This window comes from Crotalus tigris, unplaced genomic scaffold, assembly GCF_016545835.1.
Source record: "Crotalus tigris isolate CLP2741 ecotype Arizona unplaced genomic scaffold, ASM1654583v1 scf7180000024347.1601321, whole genome shotgun sequence".
Lineage (NCBI taxonomy): Eukaryota > Metazoa > Chordata > Lepidosauria > Squamata > Viperidae > Crotalus > Crotalus tigris.
Window position 1 is genome coordinate 663,334 of NW_024100516.1, and position 24,520 is coordinate 687,853.

The 24,520-nt window shown below is 45.8% G+C and overlaps 1 protein-coding gene across 8 annotated transcripts in view; it reads right to left on the reverse strand.

Moving 5' to 3' along the window:
* The window catches only part of TPD52L2 (TPD52 like 2), a 38,432-nt gene that overhangs the window by 2,019 nt on the left and 11,893 nt on the right, over window positions 1-24,520 (reverse strand). For 2 of the 8 annotated variants that reach the window (XM_039326918.1, XM_039326917.1), the window contains exons 4-9: window positions 22,496-22,555; window positions 18,048-18,107; window positions 9,645-9,746; window positions 2,969-2,995; window positions 2,222-2,263; window positions 1,156-1,204 (exon numbers count right to left, since the gene is read on the reverse strand). In XM_039326918.1, coding sequence (XP_039182852.1) covers window positions 1,156-1,204; window positions 2,222-2,263; window positions 2,969-2,995; window positions 9,645-9,746; window positions 18,048-18,107; window positions 22,496-22,555 — 340 coding nt within the window. The remainder of the gene's footprint in view (window positions 1-1,155; window positions 1,205-2,221; window positions 2,264-2,968; window positions 2,996-9,644; window positions 9,747-18,047; window positions 18,108-22,495; window positions 22,556-24,520) is intronic. The other 6 variants (XM_039326920.1, XM_039326921.1, XM_039326923.1 and 3 more) reach the window with 6 other exon arrangements.

Consider the following 24,520-nt stretch of genomic DNA (forward strand, 5'->3'; position numbering starts at 1 on the left):
AAAAAGGCGTTCAGAGTGAAGTAGACCAGCTGTGTCCTCCCCTGGTTTTTTGCCCCATTCCCTCCGCCCCTTTCGGTGCATTTTTCAAAACCTGTATCTGACCTTTTAACTTGTTATTTCTGACACTCTCCTTCTTCCTATTTTCCTCACAACAAGAACCCTGTGAAGTGGGTTGGGCTGGCAAGAAAGCGACTTGCCCAAAGTCACCCAGTTGGTTTTCATGCTTAAGGCAGGACTAGAACTCCCAGTCTCCTACTGACTGCCTAAAGCAGTGGTTCTCAATCTTTCTAATGCCGCGACCCCATAATACAGTTCCCCATGTTGTGGTGACTCCCAACCACGTATACATCACTGGATGCCAGGGGTGTGGCCAAAGAAAAGGGGGGAAAAGTGGCAGACAGCCTTGTTTGGCGACCCCCGTGAAATGGTCGTTCGACCCCAAATGGGGTCCCGACCCACAGGTTGAGAACCACTGGCCTAAAGTCACCCAGCCGGCTTTCATGCCTAAGGCGGGACTAGAACTCACTGTCTCCTGGTGATTGGCCCAAAGTCGCCCAGCTGGTTTTCATGCCTAAGGCGGGACTAGAACTCACTGTCTCCTGGTGACAGGCCCAAAGTCACCCTGTTGGCTTTCAGGCCTAAGGCGGAACTAGAACTCACTGTCTCCTGGTTACTGGCCTAAAGTCACCCAGCCAGCTTTCATGCCTAAGGCAGGACTAGAACTCACTGTCTCCTGGTGATTGGCCCAAAGTCACCCAGTTGGCTTTCATGCCTAAGGCGGGACTAGAATTCACCATCTCCTGGTGATTGGCCCAAAGTCGCCCAGCTGGTTTTCATGCCTAAGGCGGGACTAGAACTCACTGTCTCCTGGTGATTGGCCCAAAGTCGCCCAGCTGGTTTTCATGCCTAAGGCGGGACTAGAACTCACTGTCTCCTGGTGATTGGCCCAGTCACCTAGTTGGCTTTCATGCCTAAGACGGGACTAGAACTCACAGTCTCCTGGTTTCTAGTGCCTTAATCACTAATTGGCTCTCCATTTTCTAGTGGTGGTGGTGGTGGAGGAGGAGGAAGAGGAGGAGGAGGAGGAGGAGAAAGAGGAAGAGGAAGAGGAGGAGGAAGTGGTTTTTCTCCCAGGTATGATGGGAGGAAAATTACCTTTATGGTTCCAACTCTGTCTTCAAAAGACTTGAAAGTTGCAGAATTTCTTGCAAAAGAAAAAGATCATTTATGTTAAAAAAAAATAAAACAGAAAGAGGGTACTACAAGTTTGCATTCTTTGTTCAGGCAGGCCATCTTGGGGTAGGTTGCGGTATCTGGACAGCACCCCAGAACCCACTTCCCACAATTTATCACCTCCACAATTTGCTGAACTCTGGATGATTGCGATCTAGAAAAAAACAAGGGAAGCTAAACAAAAGCACCCTTAAAAAGCCGCAGAGGAAATTAATTCTCGGTTGAATGAGAAACATGCAAACTTTTTTTTTTCCCCCCCAGAAAGAGAAAGATGTCCTCACAATTTCCAGGCAGGCTCGTGTCAAAAACCAAACTGCAGCTAGTTCAGAAATTTTAAGATTCCAACTTTCCTAGAAAGCAGCTCAAAACCCCAATAGCAATTACCCCAACTTGGTAATTGCTGAATGGTCAAGTCCCACCACCACCAGGTAATTTCCGGTTGACAAACATGCTTTCCACCTATCTATCTGTCTGTCTAATCACATATTCTATCTATCTATCTATCTATCTATCTATCTATCTATCTATCTATCTATCTATCTATCTATCTATCTATCTATCAGAATTTACATGGCCACCCACACTCATTTTCGGTGACTCTAGATGGCTTACAAAAAAATAAAATTGCTATTTCACCAAACTGAACATGGAAACAACAAGGAAGAGGCCCTAAAATGGTATTTTTCAAGTTTGGCAAGTGTACGATGTGTGGACTTCAACTCTCAGAATTCCCCAGCCAGCACAGCTGGCTGGGGAATTCTGGGAGTTGTAGTCCACACATCTTACACTTGTCAAAGGGCAGAAATACAGATATAAAACTTTAGAATTTCTGTAGCAGCTCCCATTAGGACCACCTGGAAGATCAAGTGGCAGGCTACAAGTTACTGCTAATGCTCCATGCTGTTAAATGACCCCCAACCCATCGTGGCCCTCCCAGATACCCCTTGCCAACATCGTATTAGAAGAAACGGCACTTTTGCTACATTACCTCATGGCTGGCATACTTATCGAATGGCGAATGGAGTAACTGCTACTCGGAAGCGTTAAGGGGAAAGGAAGGAAATGTTAGAAGCATTTAAACCGTGGATAACGTCACACCCTGCTGGTGGCCGCCCTCCCAGCAGCTGCGCAGGGAGTTGCAAAGCATTCTGGGACCTTCTCAGAGGTGGGTCAAAGGGAGAATTACAAGCGATTCCCGACATACAGCCATTTGTTCAGTGACCATTTGACATTACAGCGGCAACGGGAGGAAAAAGTGACCGTTTTTCACAGTTATGACCACTGCAGCATCCCCATAAGATGGGACAAAACTCGCTGAAATGTCTCACTTAGCAACAGGAATTTTGGGGTACATTGTGTTCATAAGTCGAGGAACTCCTGTAATTTTGCCTGGTCGAAAGAAACTGAATGGAGACAATGTTTTCACAGGAGGTGCAACTCGGTGCCATGAACGGATCCAGTGTCTGGCTTGGGGCTCTCCTCGTCCCCCTATTCCAGGGGTAGGCAACCTTGGCTCTTTTATGACTCGTGGACTTCAACTCCCAGAATTCCTGAGCCAGCCATGCTGAGGGAAAAGGGAGAGGTTTCCAAGCTGAGCCATGCTGGCTCAGGAATTCTGGGAGTTGACGTCCACGAGTCATAAAAGAGCCAAGGTTCCCTACCCCTGCCCTATTCCATGACAGCAATTTTGCTGGCCCAGAGTCCCCATGCAGACGACACTTCTGCCAAGCCTTACCTAAAAGAATGTGAGAAGGGATGAGCCCTGGCAGAATCCAATGGCAGCAGAAATTGAGAACAAGGAAAAAGAAAAAAAAGTTAGGGACACATTTCAAGCCCACCTTCTCTATTCGACACTCGGGCCTCAAACCATTCACCGAGAGATGACTCTTAAAAGGAGAAGAAACGCTTTGAGGATGAAGCTCCTACTTCCCAAATATTTATTTATCACGGTAGCGTCCAGGCCACAAAGTGAAACGAAGGTTGGCTTCCATCAATGAAGTCACTGAGCCATCTAAACGTCCGTGGCAAACCTCAAAACAGCTTGGATGAGTTCAAGCAAGGGTGCTGGAGAACTTCTGCCCACCACCCCAACGAAGCCAACAGGTCCACCAACATCTGCTACGTGGCCTCTAGGCCAGGGGTAGGCAACCTTGGCTCTTTTATGACTCGTGGACTTCAACTCCCAGAATTCCTGAGCCAGCCACGCTGAGGGAAAAGGGAGAGGTTTCCAAGCTGAGCCATGGTAGAATGGAATTCTGGGAGTTGAACTCCACGAGTCATAAAAGAGCCAAGGTTGCCTACCCCTAGCCTAGACTTAAGTGTTTCTCATCCTTGGCCACTTGACGATGGGAGGACTTCAACTACCAGAATTCCTGAGCCAGACACCCTGAGGAGACAGGAAGAGGTTTCCAAGCTGAGCCATACTGGAATGGAATTCTGGGAGTTGAAGTCCATGAGTCATAAAAGAGCCAAGGTTGCCTACCCCTGCTCTAGGCCATCTTCACATTGGAAATGACTCGTTCAATTGTCAATGGAGATTCTCCATCATCCAGGTCATGGTTGTCCCAAAGGCGCTGTTCAAAAAGCAACTGGACTTTGGGTTTTTTCCCCTTGAAAACGTTTCACTTCTCATCCGAGAAGCTTCTTCAGAACTTGGATGAGAAACGAAACGTTTTCAAGGAAAAGGCCAAGAAATCTGAGTTTTGAACAGACCCTTTGGGCGTATTTAATTGTGAATTATAGATGATAGAAGACACGCCTTCCCTCAAAGGACTGGAATCAGGCTTGAATGTACAATGAAGGAACACCCTGACCTTTTGCCCCAGGCGTCACCAACACACAGCTCAAGACAACAACGTGTGATGGCATCTTTGGGCAGGAGAAAAGCAGAGGATACAGCCATGTTGCAAACCAGTTTTCCAAGACAGGCGTTAGCAAACCAACCTGGGAATCTTTGACAAAGCCACCACATCATTCCAGGTTATTTTAAGGCACTTCATAGTTTTTTTTTAAACTGCCCCTCTTGTTCATCACTGTAGGAATGAGAAGAGGAATTAAAGGTGGGCTTATTTATTTATAGCCCACCTTTATTTTATTTTTTTTTATAAACAACTCAAGGCAATGACCGTATTTAGTACTGCTTCTTCCTGCTATTTCCCCCCACAGCAAAAGCCTTGTGGGGCGGGTTGGGCTGAGAGACACGGACTGGCCTAAGGTCACCCAGCCGGCTTTCATGCCTAAGGCGGGACTAGAACTCACCATCTCCTGGTGACTGGCCCAAAGTCACCCAGCCAGCTTTTCATGCCAATGGCAGAACTAGAACTCACCATCTCCTGGTGACTGGCCCAAAGTCACCCAGCCAGCTTTCATGCCAATGGCAGAACTAGAACTCACCGACTCCTGGTTTCTAGCCTGGTGCCTTAATCACTAGACTAAACTAATTCTTGCCTAAATCCAAAGGAAGTTGATTTTATAATTAACTCCCATTGGATCAAAAAAAAAAAAAATAGCTACAGTTTGATGCTTTAAACGTAGACCAGCTAGTTTCTCCCACCATCCCCAGGCAAAAGAGCCACTGGCCAAGCTGAGAGGGGGAAATGGGAATAATATATAACACACCTGAATTGGACTGGATTGGAATAACCTGGTTTAGAAAAAAAACCTGAGCTCCTAGTCTTTTCTACCAAGTTACAAAGCTACAAAGCTACAAGTTCTACAAGCTACAAAGATGATTAGGGGACTGGAGGCTAAAACATATAAGGAACGGTTGCTAGAATTGGGTATGTCTAGTTTAACGAAGAGAAGGACAAGGGGGGACATGATAGCAGTATTCCAATATCTCAGGGGCTGCCATAAAGAAGAGGGAATTAAGCTATTTTCCAAAGCACCTGAAGGCAGGACAAGAAGCAACGGGTGGAAACTAATCAAGGAGAGAAGCAACCTAGAACTAAGGAGAAACTTCCTGACAGTGAGAACAATTAATCAGTGGAACAGCTTGCCTCCAGAAGCAGTAAATGCTCCAACACTGGAAGTTTTTAAGAAGAGACTGGACAGCCACTTGTCCGAAATGGTGTAGGGTTTCCTGCCCGAGCAGGGGGTTGGACTAGATGACCTCCAAGGTCCCTTCCAACTTTACTACTATTATTTTTTTTAAATAAGTGTCTATACGCCACAGCCGTTCAGATTTGCCAAGATCAGAGGTTTTCCTAGGTCTCCCCAATTCGGGATGGACATCCAGAGCTGTTGACCCATTTTAAGCAGCCAAACCTGAGGATCACACCACAGGCACACCAGGAAAGCAAAGGAACACACAGAGATTGGTGGGGAAAGGATGTAAAACTTCAAAGAGATCACAAAGTAAAAACAAGCTGAGCAGGAAAGACTTCTGCCCTTTTAAGAAAAGGAGCTCACCACAACACGTAACCTCTGATCACATAAGATAAACTTGAAAACAGGGTGGCTTTAATATTTTGGAGTCTTTCTGCATCAAAAACTGGAGACGTTTTGGTGGAAGGCTCTGCGGCTGCCAGAGAAGTCAAAATTTCCCCCCACTGTGGAGCAGGAGAACCAATACCACCGGTGGCATTCTTTCTCAACCTTGGTAACTTAACAGACATGCAGATCTCAGCTCCCAGAATCCTCTAGCTCACAGGTAGGCAACCTTGGCCCTTTTATGACTGGTGGACTTCAACTCCCAGAATCCCTGAGCCAGCCGCATTGAGGGGAAAGGGAGAGGTTTCCAAGCTGAGCCACGCTGGCTCAGGAATTCTGGGAGTTGAAGTCCACGAGTCATAAAAGAGCCAAGGTTGCCTACCCCTGGCCTAGTCCATTGTTTCTCCACCTCAGCAACTTTAAGAGGTGTGGACTTCAACTCCCAGAATTCCTGAGCCAGCCATGCTGAGGGAAAAGGGAGAGTTTCCAAGCTGAGCCAGCTGGCTCAGGAATTCTGGGAGTTGAAGTCCACAAGTCATAAAGCAGCCTAGGCCTAGGCTGGCAACCTTGGCTCTTTTCTGACTTGTGGACTTCAATTCCCAGAATTCCCGAGCCAGCCATGCTGAGGGGAAAGGGAGAGGTTTCCATGCTGAGCTATTCTGGCTCAGGAATTCTGGGAGTTGAAGTCCACAAGTCATGAGGGGGCCATAGTTCCCCCATGCTGGTTCAGGAGTTCTGGGAGTTGAAATCCACGAGTCATGAGAGGGCCATAGTTCCCTCATGCTGACTCAGGAATTCTGGGAGTTGAAGTCCACGAGTCATAAAAGGGCCATGTTTGAAGAGCCCTATTCTATCTAGTGCAGGGGTAGGCAATCTTGGCTCTTTTATGACTGGTGGACTTCAACTCCCAGAATCCCTGAGCCAGCTGCACTGAGGGGAAAGGGAGAGGTTTCTAAGCTGAGCCAGGCTGGCTCAGGAATTCTGGGAGTTGAAGTCCACCAGTCATAAAAGAGCCAAGGTTGCCCACCCCGGCCTAGTCCATTGTTTCTCCATCTCAGCAACTTTAAGACATGTGGACTCCAACTCCAAACTGCAACCCAAAACCCACTTATTTATTGCCGGGTGCCAAGTGGGCGTGGCTGTGGTGGTCATGGCAGATTGGGTGGGTGTGGCCAAGGTGAGCATGATCACCTCAATGTTGCTCATGGGAGGGACGCCTATGGGGGCTGGACAGGGTGGGGGGAGATCCAGGGGGTCTCTGGCAGGTGGGGCGGTGGGCAGGAGGCTCGTCCTGCTGGGTGAGGCGAGGCAGGGCGGAGGTGCCATTGCCACAGGGCAAGGTGAGGCAGGGGCCGGGGCAGCTGCTGCCAGACACCATCGGACCCTGCACCCAGAGGCCAGTGAGCGCATGGGTGCTGGGATACATCCGGCCATGTGGGACCTCGGCAAGATAGCAGGCAGCTGGTTTTAAGAGGGACGGTTGCCATCTTCAGGGCATGGCGTGCGTGCCCACAGAGAGGGCTCTAAGTGCTGCCTCTGGCACACGTGCCATAGTTCGCCACCACTGGTCTACAAAGTACGTCAAAACTTACAGTCCTCAGGCATCCTAGGTCAATATCGGTTTGCAGAGGAAACGTGGAGAGATTAAAGGTCAACACCTAACCCAGGGGCAGGCAACCTTGACTCTTTTATGACTCGTGGACTTCAACTCCCAGAATTCCTGAGCCAGCCATGCTGAGGGGACAGGGAAAGGTTTCCAAGGTGAGCCATGCTGGCTCAGGAATTCTGGGAGTTGAAGTCCACAAGTCATAAAAGAGCCGAGGTTGCCTACCCCTGACCTAATCCTTTCAATGTGTTTGAGCAAAAGCGTACGCTTTGGAAAGGGAGGAAGGCGCCACGTCGACACACAAATTGTAAAAGTGCACACAGACCTCAAAAGGGTGTTTATGTGATCAGAGCATCGCATGCACTTACCACCCAGATAATCCCAGCCAGATGGGGAAAGGAGAGTTCCTGAAAAATCAGGGTTGTGGTGAGTGAAATATTGTCCTTTGCTGGACCACAATCATGTCACAACACGCGAGGCAGCTGCTCTAGCTACTCGATATTTTCATTTATCTGGTTATAGTCCGCCATTTTATTTTTTTCATAAACCACTCGAAGTGGCGAACAGACACAATACTCCTTCCTCCTCCGATTTTTCCCCATAACAACAACCCTGTGAGGTGGGTTGGACTGAAAGAAAATGGCTCAAGATCACTCAGCTGCCTTTTGTGCCTAAGGCAGGACTAGAACTCACCGTCTCCTGGTGATTGGCCTAAAGTCACCCAGCTGGCTTTCATGCCTAAGGCGGGACTAGAACTCAGTGTCTCCTAATGATTGGCCCAAAGTCACCCAGCCAGCTTTTATGCCTAAGGCGGGACTAGAAGTCAGCATCTCCTGGTGATTGGCCTAAAGTCACCCAGCTGGCTTTCATGCCTTAGGCAGGACTAGAAGTCAGCGTCTCTTAATGATTGGCCCAAAGTCACCCAGCCAGCTTTTATGTCTAAGGCAGGACTAGAACTCACCGTCCAACCTCCCCCCCTTGAATTCCATGGACTCTTATCTCACCCCAAGCAGGTGACTGAAGAGGATTCCTGTACATTGGCTGTTTAGCAATAAACCACCTTTATTGTACTCTTTCCTACCTGACTCTGTCGCCTCTTTCTGTCTATGAAGAAGTCAAGAAAGAAATCAGCCTAGAATCCCTACATAGCCACAAGCGAACTAAGCCCTACCTTCCTTGAATGCCATTGACCCTTATTTAACTCCAAGCAGGTGGTACCAAGATCATGGCATCCGGCCCTCTCAATTCCTGGCAAATAGATGGGGAAGAAATGGAGGCAGTGACAGATTTTATCTCCCTGGGCTCCAAGACCACCACAGATGGGGACTGCAGCCAAGAAATTAAAAGACGCTTGCTCCTGGGGAGGAAAGCTATGGCAAATCTAGACAGCATACTAAAAAGCAGAGACATCACCCTGCCAACAAAAGTACGTATAGTCAAGGCCATGGTTTTCCCAATTGCAATGCATGGCTGTGAAAGTTGGACCATAAGAAAGGCTGAGCGCCAAAGAATGGAGGCCTTTGAATCCTGCGAGTCCCCTGGACTGCAAGGTGATCAAACCGGTCAGTCCTAAAGGAGATCAACCCTGACTGCTCTTTAGAAGGCCAGATCCTGAAGTGGAAACTCAAGAACTTTGGCCACCTAATGAGAAGGAAGGACTCGCTGGAGAAGAGCCTGATGCTGGGAAAGATGGAGGGCAATAGAAGAAGGGGACGACAGAGAAGGAGGTGGCTGGATGGAGTCACTGAAGCAGTAGGCAAGAGCTTCAATGGCAGAAGATGGTAGAGGACAGGAAGTCATGGAGCAGGGGTAGGCAACCTTGGCTCTTTTATGACTCGTGGACTTCAACTCCCAGAATTCCTGAGCCAGTCACGCTGAGGGGAAAGGGAGGGGTTTCCAAGCTGAGCCATGCTGGCTCAGGAATTCTGGGAGTTGAAGTCCACGAGTCATAAAAGAGCCAAGGTTGCCTACCCCTGGCCTGGAAGAACGTTGTCCATGGGGTCGCGATGGGTCAGACACAACTTCGCAACTAACAACAACAAGGTGGTAGTCAGGAGTTAAGAAGGCTTCCTGTGCATGGGCAATGTAGCAATAAATCAGTTTAGTTCAGTGTTTCTCAACCCTGACAATTTTAAGGCATGTGGACTTCAACTCCCAGAATTCCACAGCCAGCATTGCTGGCTGTGGAATTCTGGGAGTTGAAGTCCACATGCCTTAAAATTGTGAAGGCTGAGAAACACTGGTTTAGTTGCACCTTCATGCGTGGACCTGATCTTTTTGTACCTGACAAAATTCTTTGGAAGGATTATGTAAAAAAAAAAAACCAAAAAAAAAAAAAAAAATCCCAAAGAGAGATGCTTACTCAATCCCTTACCTCATATCTCCAAACTTCCGGCTGATTGCAGAACCCACGTTGGACAGAGCAGCTGAAGTCTTCTGCCCGGCCTGATAGAGCGTTTCCTGGGTCTTCTTATACCTAAAGGAAAAACAAGAATTGGGAAGGAAGGCCGTCATTAGCCGAGAGCGGTCTCTAAGGAGCAAAGGGAGACACAGCTGGCGCTTGAACAACAGGAGGCAGGAAAAGCAGAGGCGTGTACCCATCCTGCGCACACAACTGGAGGGTTTCCAAAGCTTTGCAACAACTGCTGGGAGCGAAACAGGCTAGCAAACAGGTTCAAGCAAAGAGGTGATCCTTCTGAAGACACGTTTCCTTGTGGCCAGATTTTGAGAGATGCTCAAGATACAGCAAAGTCCTGAACTTACGACTACGCGATCAGAATTTCCACCCCTAAGCAAAGAGGTTATTAAATGAGTCACGGCCAATTTTACAACTTTTTTTTTTTTTTTTGTAATCATGGTTGTTAAGGAAATCACTGCTGGGAAGATTGCAAATAGTGATCACATGACTCTGGAAAAAGGTAGGCCTGTGGCCCAGCTACAGAATATTGACCGCGTGACTGTGGGGATGCTGTGACGGTCGTAAGTGCAAGGAAGGGTTGCAAGTCCCCCACACCGTTATAACTTCAAACAGTCACTAAACCAGGAGTCTTCAAACTTGGCCCTTTTATGACGTGGACTTCAACTCCCAGAATTCCTCGGCCAGGCAGTGCCTGGCTGAGGAACTCTGGGAGTTGAAGTCCACAAGTTGTAAAAGGACCAAGTTTAGAAGCCCCCTGTGCTAAACAAATGGTTATAAGTCAAGGACCACTTGAGTTCCAGCAAGGCTGCAAAGCAGTTTTTATGTTCTCTGGCTGGTTGATGATAATGATTTAAGGAGGATTAACACTCTTTATTCTGGTTTATCTGCCGTTACCATCAAATGTTTCTTCATATATTTTTTTGCATTAAGGAGATCACAAACAAGGGGGGGGAAGCGCTGATTAACATTATTGATATCTATCTGCCTATCATATAGGAATGGAAGAGATTATCGCCCACACGCCTTTCAAATTAGCTACCATATCTGAGTTGCACAAATCCAAGCCACTTCTAGATGATCTCCCTTTGCCTCCATATAGAGGATAGCTAGTCTCTTTTGCACTTTTGTCACTTCAGAACAAACAGAATAACATAGTTGGAAAGAAACTCAGAGGTCATCTAGTCCAGCCCCCTGCTCAGGCAGGAAACCCTATACCATTTCAGACAAATGGCTGTCCAGTCTCTTCTTAAAAACTTCCAGTGTTGGAGCATTCACCGCTTCTGGAGGCAGGTAGTTCCACTGGTTAATTGTTCTAACTGTCAGTTTCTCCTTAGTTCTAGGTTGCTTCTCTCCTTGACTAGTTTCCATCCGTTGTTTCTTGTCCTGCCTTCAAGTGTTTCAGAGAATAGACTGCCCCCCTCTTCTTTGGGGCAGCCCCTCAAATATCGGAAGACTCCTATCATGACTCCACACTTTTCTTTTGTAGCATCATCAACAACAACAACAAAAAAGCAGACATTCCTGACTTTCAGGAAATTCCAAAACACTTTGAATGTTGAGAGGCTGGAGAACAGCATTAAAAGTTTATAATTAAAAAAAAGAAGTCAATGTTGATGGATTAATCCAGAAGAGAAACAGGCAAAGGTTATGCTCAGGAAGTGATAGGCTTCCTCCTCAGTTGCCCTCAAAAATTGCAATTTTACACTGTGTAAAAGCAGTCTATCTTTTGAAGGCCTGGACTGCCCGTTTTGTGATTTCTCCAACAATTCGGACCAACCAAGGTTGTTAATCTTCAACACAAATTGAGGAAGTGTGCTCACATCCGCAATCGCTGTCAGCACAAAACCTAGCTACGCTGAAAGGCAGATACTTGTGGAATCTCCATCCACTGCTCAGTATTTTGTAGAGAAAGATTGTAGATTGCAGCATGGGAGTCTCCAAAATACCCACAAATACAATGCCCAGTGCAAACTGACTTGTCTGGAAATGCTACTACACATAGTCCTCAATTCACAACTGTTTAACTGAGCCCCTAATTATAGGTCAGGCCGGGCATTAGAACAGAATATACAGTAGTGGCCAAAATTGTGAAAACCTTTTGGGAAAAATGTATTTTTGAGGTTTGATGGCTAATAACACCACTTTTTTGGGGGGGAGTAGTACCATAAAATTATATATCGATGCAAAGATAATTTAATCAAGAATGTAATGCAACAAAGTTTGTTCAATTATCTGTACTGTATTCTATGAAAAGGTACAGCCAAATAACCAGGAAAAGGAAGACCAACTTGCTTAGGTTGATCTCAGGGAGCTTTCCTTCATCTGATTGTAGCCAATGAGCATGAGTGTTTAGAGAGCCAATCAGGTATCATCTTGTTTTGGCCATGAGCCAATCAGATCACAGTAGGATCCAGTTATCGATGTCCTGTATTGAAGCTGAGAGGAGGACATTTGTCAGTGTGTTATGTGATTGCTATCAAGTCGGTTGGGTTTTTTTGTGTTCTTTCATTTAGTGAACTTGTAAAACATAATAAAATTAAAGGAATGGTGCAAAGAGTTGACCAGTTGCTCAGAAAGCGATGCAAAATAGTATTGTTAAGTGAACAAGGCTACAGTTATAAATAAATTAGAAGAAAAATGGGTGGAAACTTAACCAAAGGTGGTTTCTACTGTACACTTTTCCCAAAAGGTTTCCACAATTTTGGCCACGACTCTAACATAACAGCAAAATTGGAAGGGACCTTGGAGGTCTTCTACTCCAACCGACCTGATTTTACCACCTTTTTTACATCGGTCATTAATTGAATTGCAATGATCATTAAGCGAAGCCGTTGTCCGCAGCGTGGGGTTTTTTTTGTTTTGTTTTGTTTTTTGCCAAAAAGCAGAAATAAATGTCAGTTTTTTTGGCAAAACTTTAAACTGTGGTCATGTGACCAGGGGACACGGCAAACAGTCGTAAGTGTGGGTCGGTTGTTGAGTGTCAAAAATGTGATCACGTGACTGTAGGGCAGGTCTAGTTGTCGGAACTTTGAATCCAAGTCATAAATACAGGCGGTCCTCGATTTATGACAACTGAGGCCAAAATTTCCGTGGCTAAGCAAAACATTTGTTTAGTGAGTTTTGCCCTCGTTTTACGCAGTTGTTAAGTGAATCACTGCAGTTGTTAGTCACACCGTTGTTAAGTGAATCTGGCCTTCCCCCATTTATTTTGTCAGGTCGCAAAAGAGGATCATACGACCCCACGACGCTGCCACCGTCATAAATATGAGTCAGTGGCCAAGCATCTGAATGTAAATCAATGAGGACAAGGATTCTGCAGCAGTTGTTACGTGTGAAAAACGGTTGTAAGTCACAATTTTCAGGGCCGTTGTAACTTTGAACTGTCCCCACGTAAACTAAATAAACTAAACCATCACTAAACAAAAGGTGGTAAGTCAAGGACTACCTGTACTCAAGTCTGTTGTAACTTTGAAGGATCACTAAGTGACCAGTCGTACATCAAGGACTACATATGGTTATGCTCGTCCCATCTCTGCTAGACCTAACAAACACATACACACCAATAAAAGCACAGCACTCAACCATTCTCCTTTCTGCAAAAGAATAGCAGAATGATAAAGAGCTGGGACCTTGGAGGTCATCTAGTCCAACCCCCTGCTCAAGACAGGAAACCCTATACCATTTCAGACAAATGGCTGTCCAGTCTCTTCTTAAAAACTTCCAGTGTTGGAGCATTCACCGCTTCTGGAGGCAAGCAGTTCCACTGATTAATTGTTCTCACTGTCAGGAAATTTCTCCTTAGTTCTAGACTGCTTCTCTCCTTGATTAGTTTCCATCCACCGGAGTGAAAACCAATTTATAATACTTATTTTATAATAATTAAATTAATAGCTTTAATGCATTTGGATCCATTCCATCCAAACACGGCACAGTTCAACCTAGCTCTGGAATTGACAAGCTACAATAGCGCTTCTCAAGTCAGGCCACATCTAAGCATGCTGGTTGGCTGGGGAATTCTGGGAGTTGAAGTCCACCCAGCTAAAAGGTTGAGAAACACTGAGCTTCAATCTGGACTCTGAGCTAGGTTACATCTGCAAGAGAGGTGTTCGCTCCGAGTCCAAGACAGGAAATAAAATTCTCTGCTCAGCATTGCTCAATCATTACTTCAAATAGGGAGAGTTGCTTTTTTATTCCTCGGCCAGGAAATTTGCAAGCTTGCTGGCGCCACTGCAGGAAATACAGCTGAGGAAGCAAAAGTTAAAAGTTCCAGGATGAAGGGAGATGCAGAAATAGGTAGACCTGGGTTCTAATCTCAATCAGAATAGAACACAACTGGAAGGGACCTTGGAGATCTTCTAGTCCAACCCCTTGTTCAAGCAGGAGACCCTATATAGCAGTGGTTCTCAACCTTTTTAATGCCACGACCCTTAACCAGTCGTAAGTCGAGGACTACTCAACCGGTCGTAAGTCAAGGACTACTCAACTGGTGCAGCACCGTTTGCAGAATGGGACTTTTGGTGGGCTCAGCAGGGCAGAGACAGCCTGGACAATTCCTATTGGCTTTTGAAAGCCAATAGAATTAGACTCTATTCAAGAGAGTCTATTCTATTGGCTTTCAAAAGCCAATAGAATAAAAGGGAGGAGCACAGCTAAGGAAAAGGGGGGAAAAAATGGTGGACTGCATTGTTTGGCGACCCCCGTGAAATGGTCGTTCGATCCCAAATGGAATCTCAACCCACAGGTTGAGAACTACTGCTATATAGCAAGGGATCTTCAAACATGGCCCTTTGATGACTTGTGGACTTCAACTCCCAGAATTCCTCAGCCAGGCATGCGTGCCTGGCTGAGGAATTCTGGGAGTTGAAGTCCACAAGTCATCAAAGGGCCAAGTTTGAAGACCCCTGATTTACAGGAATGACTTCAGAGATCCAAAGACAAAATGTATTTCCGATTCACAGAATACAGGTAGTCCTCGCCTTTACGGCCACAACCGAGCCCCAAATTTTTGTCGCTAAGTAAAACATTCACTAAGTGAATGTTGCCCCGTTTTACCACCTTCCTTGCCACAGTTGCTAAGTGAATCGCTGCAGCTATTAAGTTAGTAACACGTTGTTAAGTGAACCTGGCTTCCCCGCTGACTTTGATTATCAGAAGATCGCCAAAGACGATGACATGACCCAGTGACACTGCGACCGTCATAAATACGAGTCAGTTGCTAAGCGTCCGAGTTTTGATTACGTGACCCTGGGGACGCTGCAACGGGTCATTAAGTGTGAAAAACGGTCATAAGTCACTATTTTTCAGTGCCGTTACGGGTATGGGCGCCAAGTAGAACAGTGGATTCTTAAAATTACCCCTTTTTTTCAGCGCTGTTGTAACTTTGGTCACTAAACGAATAGTTGTTTAAGTCAAGGATTACCTGTACCGTGTTAGGCAAACATGTCCACTTTGCTAACAATCTAAATTCCACAATTTAGAATTGTCAAATCGACAATTGTGGGGCCAATCCACGTACGGCAAGTCCTCGGCTTACAAACATAACTGAGCCTGGCCATTACTGCCGTGTTGACCGTTGGAAAGTCAATTTTGGAACTTTTGGGGGCTGCAGTTCAATGAACCCTGCGGTCATTTGGCAATTTCAATAAGGTCATCTGCAGCAATCCTTTTTCTCATGACTTCTATCCCTCTTTCAGTTTTGTTTTCACCATTTCCATGGTGTATGTTAGAACCCGGTTGTTGGGAGGGGGCTGATTTTTTTCTTCTTGCGGGATCTGCCATGATCCTGGGGGGGGGGGAGATGGGCGCTACGATATATCCTCTCCACTTTCCTCTATCTCAGTGGTTCTCAACCCCATTTGGGGTCGAACGACCATTTCACGGGGGTCGCCAAACAACGCAGTCCGCCATTTTTTCTCCCCTTTTCCTTAGCTGTGCTACTCCCTTTTATTCTATTGGCTTTTGAAAGCCAATAGAATAGACTCTCTTGAATAGAGTCTAATTCTATGGGCTTTCCAAAGCCAATAGGAATTGTCCAGGCTGTCTCTGCCCTGCTGAGTCTGCCAAATGTCCCATTCTGCAAACAGTGCTGCACCAGTTGAGTAGTCCTCGACTTACAACCGGTTGAGTAGTCCTCGACTTACAACCGGTTGGGGGGGTCGTGGCATTAAAAAGGTTGAGAACCACTGCTCCATCTACTTGTTCTTTGATCTATTTCCCTTGATGCCAGCCTGGGGTGAGAATGGAATGTGCCTCTGGCCGTCTGCCTTATCTTTAGCTGCGGAAGAAGAGGCCTGAAGACCTAACAGCCTTGGGAACGGCGCCTTATCAGCTCCGTTCCCACAGCGGATTCACACCTGGGGATTGGGCCGTTTGAACGGGCCGGATTGACTATTGGGATGGGGGTTTGCCAGTTACCCTTTTAACCTATTGATTCGCACGGGAAACTCTCAGATCCCACCTTCTATGCCTGCCGTCAACTTCTCCTAATAAAAGTTCCTTTGGGAATGAAGCTGTCCCAGGAGTCCTATTTCTTGGGAAGAGGGATTGAGGCGGGGCCTTGCGGTTTTCAGTTCTGGGGTTCCTGGCGCTGCGACGTTTGAACTGCTCAAATGTTGCAAGGCTGCAACAGGATTAAAACCGAATTAAATGAAAAGGAGAGCAGGTCCTCGGCGTACAACTCAGAATTTCCGCAAGGCGGCAGTGGCGGTTAAGTGAGCCGTGCCCAATTTTACGAGCTTTTTTTTTTTTGCCACGGTTAAATAAACCCTGCCAATCATGTGGTCGTTAAACGAATCCAGCTTCCCCACTGACTTTGCTTATGGCGATCGGAAACGACCCTGGGATGCTGCTGCAACCGTTTGAAATACTTGCCAAGCCCCCAGATTTTGATCACGGGACAGCGGGGATGCTTGCAACAGTTGTAACTTTGAGGACTGGCGGCAGGTTGCTTTTTTTTTAAGTGCCACTGTAACTTTGAACAGCTGCTAAGCAAATGATTGCAAATCGAGGACTGTCGATAAAACGGCATGTAAAATTTAACTTGCTTCATCTTAATGGGGGCTTTCGAAATAGGCCAATGAGATAAATAAAGGAGAATCTTTGTAGCTGACATGAGCGCTCCGTGGTGCTCTCTGAGCTTGGGTGTTTTCTTGCAGACGTTTCATGGCCCAACTAGGTAACACCATCAGTGCTAGAAGGGAGGAGGAGGAGGAGGAGGAGAACTGTGGGGTCCTTGGTGCTTTCTGAGCTTGGTTTTCTTGCAGACGTTTCATGACCCAACTAGGGACCATCATCAGTGCTAGAAAGGAGTGGGAAGTATGGGGAGGAGGGGGGGGGAAGAGGACGACTGTGGGGGTCCATGGTGCTTTCTGAGCTTGGATGCTTTCTTGTAGACATTTCATGACCCAACTAGATAACATCATCAGTGCTAGAAGAGAGTGGGGTTTGTGGAGAGGAGGAGGAGGAGGAGGGGGGGGAGGAGGGGGGGGAGGAGGAAAGAGGACGACTATGGGATCCTTGGTGCTCTCTGAACTTGGTGGTTTTCTTGCAGACCTTTCATGACCAAACTCGGTAACATCATCAGTGCTAGAATGGAATGAAGTTTGCTGAGAAGAGGAGGAGGAGGGGGAAGAGGAGGAGGGAGAAGAGGAGGAAGAACAGAAGGGCTGTGGGTTCCTTGGTGCTCTCTGAACCTGGTGGTTTTCTTGTAGACGTTTCATGACCCAACTAGGTAACATCATCAGTGCTACAAGAGAGTGGGGTTTGTGGAAAGGAGGAGGAGGACGACGATGACGACGACTGTGGAATCTTTGATTGCTCTCTGAGCTTGGTGGCTTACTTGCAGACGTTTCATTACCAAACTAGGTAACAGCATCAGCACTAACTAGCGCTAGCAACGATGATGTTACCTAGTTTGACTCGTGAAACGTCTGCAGGCAAGCCACCAAGCTCAGAGAGCGACCAAGGACCGCTCATTTCAATCCCAGGCTACGAATAGTCTCCTTTATTGACGAGCAACACTAAGTTGTGCAGGAAAGTTCCCCAATTAGTTTTACAACCTGGCAAAGGAAGACTGAATTAGTCAACGTTAGGAGGATAAATGCACCGTTTTACCACCACAATCTCCCCAGGAAAAAAAAACAGCAAAACAGCCTGAAAGAAAAGCCCCGGGTCCCTTTTTTTTTTTTTTTTTACCCTTTCCCCCTGATTTTGCCTTATTGCACAGCACCCAGGAAGCATTTACAGCAAAGGGAGGAAGCAGAAAAGTCATTAGTGCGAGGAAGGAAGAGTTAAGAGGTGCTCTACGCAAAGTGTGTGCGTGTGTTTGTGTGTGTTTATGCAGAAGGTTAAGAGACTCACGCTTCTGACTGTGTTAATTTCTCATTCCAGTCCTCCAGTGTATTGCTGGCCGAAACATATCTATAAATACAACAGATTAAAGAACACCTCTTTCATTTGCTTATACAATTTACTCAAGGCCACCTATTAGGAATAAATAGATTTTTTTTCTCTAGAATTTTCAAGACTTGTGGACTTCAACTCCCAGAATCCCTCAGCTGGCTGAGGAATTCTGGGAGTTGAAGTCCACAAATCTTGAAAGTAGCCATGTTTCAAGAGCCCTACTCTAGAAGATGACATCATAGACTCTAGACCTATAAGGGACCTCAGAGGTCTTCTAGTCCAGCCCACTGCCCATGGCAAGACACCTTATATCAGGGGCCTTCAAACTTAGCCTTTTTATGACTTGTGGACTTCAACTCCCAGAATTCCTTAGCCAGGCACGTGTACCTGACTGAGGAATTCTGGCTGAGGAATTCTGGGGGTTGAAGTCCACAAGTCATAAAAGGGCCAAGTTTGAAGACCCCTGCCTTATATCATCCCGGACCAATGGCTGTCCAATCTTTCCTTGAAAACCTCCAGCAATGGAGCATCCAGAACGCCTGTTTTAGATCATCGGGTTGTCATGCCCATCTGACAGGCCAACACCACCCAGCCACCCTTCCAAGTCAATTGCATAGTTTCTTGCCACCAGGTGGTCTCCTTTCCCCTTGCCTATTTCCCAGCATCCGTTGCCCTGCAGCTGGAGAGACTCCCAAATTGGAGGTGGGCCTTGATGGATTGTCGGATTGATGATGTACCATCAGAGTTAACAAAGAGCTGGAAGGGACCCTGCAGGTCTTCTAGTCGACGGCTTTTCAACCAGTGGTATGGGTACCACCTGTGGTACATTGGCACCTGGCAGGTGGTACACGACCATCCTAGGAAAGGGGTAGCGGGGGTGGGGAATGAGCTGAACCGGTGGCAGCATCACACAAGCCTGAGCGAGAGACGACTGGAGCTGCAGGGCTGTCAGGGCTCAGTGGAAGCGCCAGGATCAGTGCCGCTTTCCAGCTGATTGGCGCTTCTTCAGGGCTGTCAGGGCTCAGTGGAAGCGCCAGGCTCCAGCTGGAGCTCTGCGCTGATCCTGGTGCTTCTGCTGAGCCCAGAAGAAGCACCAATCAGCTGGAATGTTGCAGCCTCTCCAGGGTCTTGTGATTTACATTCAGATGCTTGGCAACTGATTCATATTTATGATGGTCACAGTGTCCCAGGGTCATGTGAAGTGACCAAAACCTGGTGCAACCACCCAGCAGACGGGGGGAATAAAAACCAAAACACCCCCCCACCCCACCCCCGCTGCCAATCCTCAACAGAAATGCTCACAACAATGAAAACCTCGGATAGGAGGAAGAGCGCCGCCGGACGGGCAGGCAAGTGTCTTGCTCAGCTGTGGCTTGGGGGGCACTTTTTTCAGTGCCATTGTAACTTCGAACAGTCACTAAGCGAACTGTTGTAAGTCGAGGAGTACCTGTACTTTATCACTTTTTTCATTTTTTTGGTCATCAAGTTTTTGACACCTTGCTAGGCAACTGGTGGTACTCGGATGTTGCCATATCCTAAAAGTGGTACAATGGGTGAAAAGGTTGAAAAGCCCTGTTCTAGTCCAACTCCCCCCCCACCCTCCTCAAAGCAGGAGACCCTTATAGTATACCATTTTACACTCCATGTTGGAGACGGAAGAACTTTTTTCTCACATGTCATGATCCTAAGCAGGAAGCACGTGACTAACTTCTTGCTCAGCTGCATCAGGATGGTGCTGGGTTTAAAGGTGAAGTTTTCAAGAACCAGTTCCAAGAACTTTTACCGGTGTGTGTGTGTGTGTGTGTGTGTGTGTGTGTGTGTGTGCAAATTCTTCATTGAGAGGGGCGGCATTTCATTTCAAGCATCCTGCTTTGTGGGTTCAGCTACCCCTCTGCAAACAGGCGGCTTTGAGCAGTTTGAAAAAGGCGTCATGCTTAAAGCCTCCCCTTTGATGCTCCAAGCAGGATGTGACACCAATAGTCCTGTTGAATCTCCGCCTGCGAGCCACGGACCGCAATACCACAACTATAAAAATATCTCACCTTTATGCTGGAAATGTAAAACAGCAATAGGATCATATTACCATATGTGGTGGGAATGCCCAAAGGCTTGTGAGTATTGGAATAGGATACGAAGATGGCTGAAAGATATATTAATGTTGGACTTAGAGTTAAAACCTGAACTTTTCCTGTTGGGAATAACCACGGAGAAATACAAGAAGAGAACAATCTATTTCAGTGGTTCTCAACCTTTTTAATGCTGCGACCCCCAACCGGTCGTAAGTCGAGGACTACTCAACTGGTGCAGCACCGTTTGCAGAATGGGACTTTTGGCGGGCTCAGCAGGGCAGAGACAGCCTGGACAATTCCTATTGGCTTTGGAAAGCCAATAGAATTAGACTCTATTCAAGAGAGTCTATTCCATTGGCTTTCAAAAGCCAATAGAATAAAAGGGAGTAGCACAGCTAAGGAAAAGGGGGGAAAAAACGGCGGACTGTGTTTTTTGGCGACCGCCGTGAAATGGTCGTTCGACCCCAAATGGGGTCCTGACCCACAGGTTGAGAACCACTGATCTATTTGCTGTTACGTGTCTTGACTGCAGCTAGGTTAGAGTTGCGCAAAAATGGAAGAGCAAAGAAATTCCCACAGAGGAAGAGACACTACATAAAATATTACCATGTGCGGAGACGGACAGGCTCACAATGGTATTGAAAGACAAATGTAGATCAGTTTATTTCGAAACCTGGGATAAATTTTACCGCTGGAATGATTCGAGAAGGACAGTTGGGATTATAGGCTAGCGTCAAGATAGAAATATATGTAATTTTAGAATAAATATGGTATATAAAATTTAGATATATATTCAGAGATGAAGAACCGATTGTAAAATGTGGAATAATTTGATAAGAAGGTATATAAAGTAATGAGTGGAGGACAGAGGAGCCTCTTAAAGAAGAAGTTACAGGTCTGTGAGAGCCAGAAATCTTGCTTGTTTGTAGGTGACCACATACTTATTTTCCACCATAATTTGCAAATAAATTCTTTCCAAATCAGACAATGTGATTGTCTGGGTTTGTTTTCTCATTTTGTCTCCCATAGTTGAGGTCTACCTATGATGACAATTACAGGCCTCTCTCATCTTTTTAAGTGGGAGAACTTGCACAATTGGTGGCTGACTAAATACTTTTTTGCCCCACTGTACTGGAATGTCAACGTTATATCCAATGTTTAATTGTATTATAAATAAAATTTTGGTAATAATAATAATAAAAAAACAACGTAACCTCAGCTACTAAGGACACCAGGCTAAGGATGGAAATGATATTGACACAGTAGGAAGTTGCAAAGATCACACCCAAAGTCAGTCACTCCTAATTTTTTTTTCCGTTATAGGTAGTCCTCGGTTTACCAACCACGGATGCGAAGTTACAACGGCATCGAAAAAAGACTTATGACCGTTTTTCACGCTTACGACCGTTGCAGCATCCCCACGCTGACGCAAGCAAAATTTGGACGCTTGGCCACTGGTTCATATTTACGATGGTTTCAGTGTCCAGGGGGGGTCATGCAAGTCCACAAGTCATAAAAGGGCCATGTTTGAAGACCCCTGTGCTAAGGTATCAAATTAAAAAAAAAAAAAACAAATACAGGGAGTCCTCAACTTACATTCATTTAGTGACCCTCTGAAGTTACAACGATAGTCTTTGACTTACAACATTTAGTGACCGTTCAAAGTTACAACGGCAGCGAAACGAGTGACTTTTTTTTTTTGCGGCTGTTTTTCACCCTTGCAGCCTCCCCCGGGGTCACGTGATCAAAATTCGGACACTTGGGCAACTGACTCGTATTTATGACGGGGGCAGCCTCCCCGGGGGCCGCGTGATCCCCTTTCGCGACCTTCCAACAGGCAAAGTCAACGGGGGGGGGATTAAGATTCACTTTACAACCATCCCGTTAACTTAACAACTATGGCAAGAAATGGCGTAAAGTGGGGCAAAACCTGCTTTAAACAATTGTCTCGCTGAGTTACGGAAAGGTGGGGTTCAATTGTGGTCGTTAAGTCGAGGATCGCCCGTACCCCGTTTTGGCCGGCAGCAAAACAGGAAGTGGGAATAACGCTGAAACATAATGGCTTTCTTTTCCTAACCGAGTGGAACTTCTCTTTTTTTTTGGATCAGGAAACCCCAGGGAAAGACATTCAGCGTCCAGCACGGCCTAGAAACGCATTTCCCAGCGAAGAATAAATCAGAAAATTTAAGAAGCAAAAGGCCTCGACAGGAGTCTGCCATATTCCAAGCGCACAAGCAGCCTTTGTCCCCCCCAAAATAAGGGGGCGCAAGGCCGAGAGGGCGACAGAGCCAGGAAGAAGAAGAAAAAATCCGGGCGTGCAAGGTAGAAGGAACTCACAAGTCAGACTGGAAGACTTTCTCATTCCACTCTCCGAGTTTCTCAGAGGTTTTCACATAGCTGGGGGGGGAAAACCCAGGGGTCAATCACAGGTTTGCTTGTTTTTTAATGAGGACTAGGAGCTTGGGGAGAGGGGAAAAAAAATAACCACAAGAGGAAGAATAACAGAGGCGGAAGGAATCCTAGATCGGTGTTGCTCCACCGGGGCGATTCTAAGATGGGTGGACTTCAACTCCCAGAATTCCCCAGCCAACCAGCAAGTTGCTGAGATTGAGAAAGGCTGCTTTGAGGTTGCCTGGCAGGGTCCCCCGGAAAATATCATTTTTCTCAACTCATCCAAGATCCTGGAAAAAGAAGACGGGGGGCCTTTAATGAACCACAGAGAGGTGACTGGCCAGGGAATTCTGGGAGTTGAAGTCCACACATCTTAGAATTGCCACGGTTGAGAAATGCTGTCTTAGATGTCTATGATCTTGTGGTCAAGAAGCCCCGATGGCTATAATTGTCCAGGGAGTCTCCAACAGAATAACAGAATTGGAAGGGACCTTGGAGGTCTTCTAGTCCAACCCCCTGCTCAGGCAGGAGACCTTATCCCATTTCAGACAAGTGGCCGTCCAATGTCTTCCGAAAAGCCTCCAGTGAGGGATGTCTGTGGAGACTTTTTTTTTTCCTCCTGGAAGACGTTTCACTTCTTATCCGAGAAGCTTCTTCAGTTCAGTCGAAACTGAAGAAGCTTCTCGGGTGAAAAGTGAAACGTCTTCAAGGACAAAAAAAACAACAACTTCTGGGTGCTGTTCCCGATTAATTTTTCTGTCAGGAAAAACAAGAAAAATAGGTGGAAGGGAAGATGGAACTGGATTATGTTCCTGAGAAAAAACACTACACAGCACTGCAAGGTACAATGTCCTTGAGGCTAGCGCAATTCCCCAAAGCACACGTCAAGTTGACATCTGTGCAGAGACAAGCCGTAATTTATTATCCATCGAATGAAACATACCCAAAATGGGCCAGTTTAATCTGTTTCCTGGAAAGCCCTAACATTTGGAAGGCAGCTGGTACATTTATAGAAGACCTCACCTCTATACCCCGTCTACGTCTGGATTCTTCTGATCTGTTTCCCATCTCTATTTTAACGTATTCACTTTTAACGTCTGGTGTTTTAATCCTGCCAGGGTTTTATTCTGTTATTTAATAAATAAATAAACGAAATTGAATAAGTCCATAAATGAAATTATGAAATAAATGAAATCGAATAAATAAATGAAATCCGATAGATGAAACTGAATCAACGAAATTGAAAAAAATAAAATTCAACAGAGGAAATTGAATAAATGAAACTGAATAAAATTCAGTGAGATTGAATAAAATGAAACTGAATAAAATTCAATAAGTGAAAGTTAATTTAATAAGTCAATAAATGAAACTATTAAATGAAATTGAATAAATGAAATCCGATAGATGAAACTGAATAAACAAAATTGAAAAAAATAAAATTCAACAGATGAAATTGAATAAAATTCAGTGAGATTGAATAAAATGAAACTGAATAAAATTCAATAAGTAAAATTTAATTTAATAAACCAATAAATGAAATTGGATAAATGAAACTGAATAAATGAAATCCAATAGATGAAATTGAAGAAACAAAATTGAAAAAATAAAATTCAATGGATGAAACTGAATAAATAAAACTGAATAAAACTCAAGTGAAATGAATAAAATGAAATTGAATAAAATTCAATGTGAAAATTAATAAATAAAATTTGTTAAATGGAATTCATTCAATAAATGAAATTTAATAAAGACGTAAACGAAACTTAATAAATGAAGTTAAATAAAATAAATCCTCAAAATCTCAGGGGGATCAAGGCCTGTGATTCAGAGAAAAACAATCCTCTCCCGGATACGCATAGTTGGGAGCCCTCTGGACACCCTCAGACTACAACTCCCAGGATGCCAAGTGTTTCTAAGGCCCCTGGAGGGAGCCACCTTGGGCAAGACCCTGTATGCCCCAATGAGCACTAG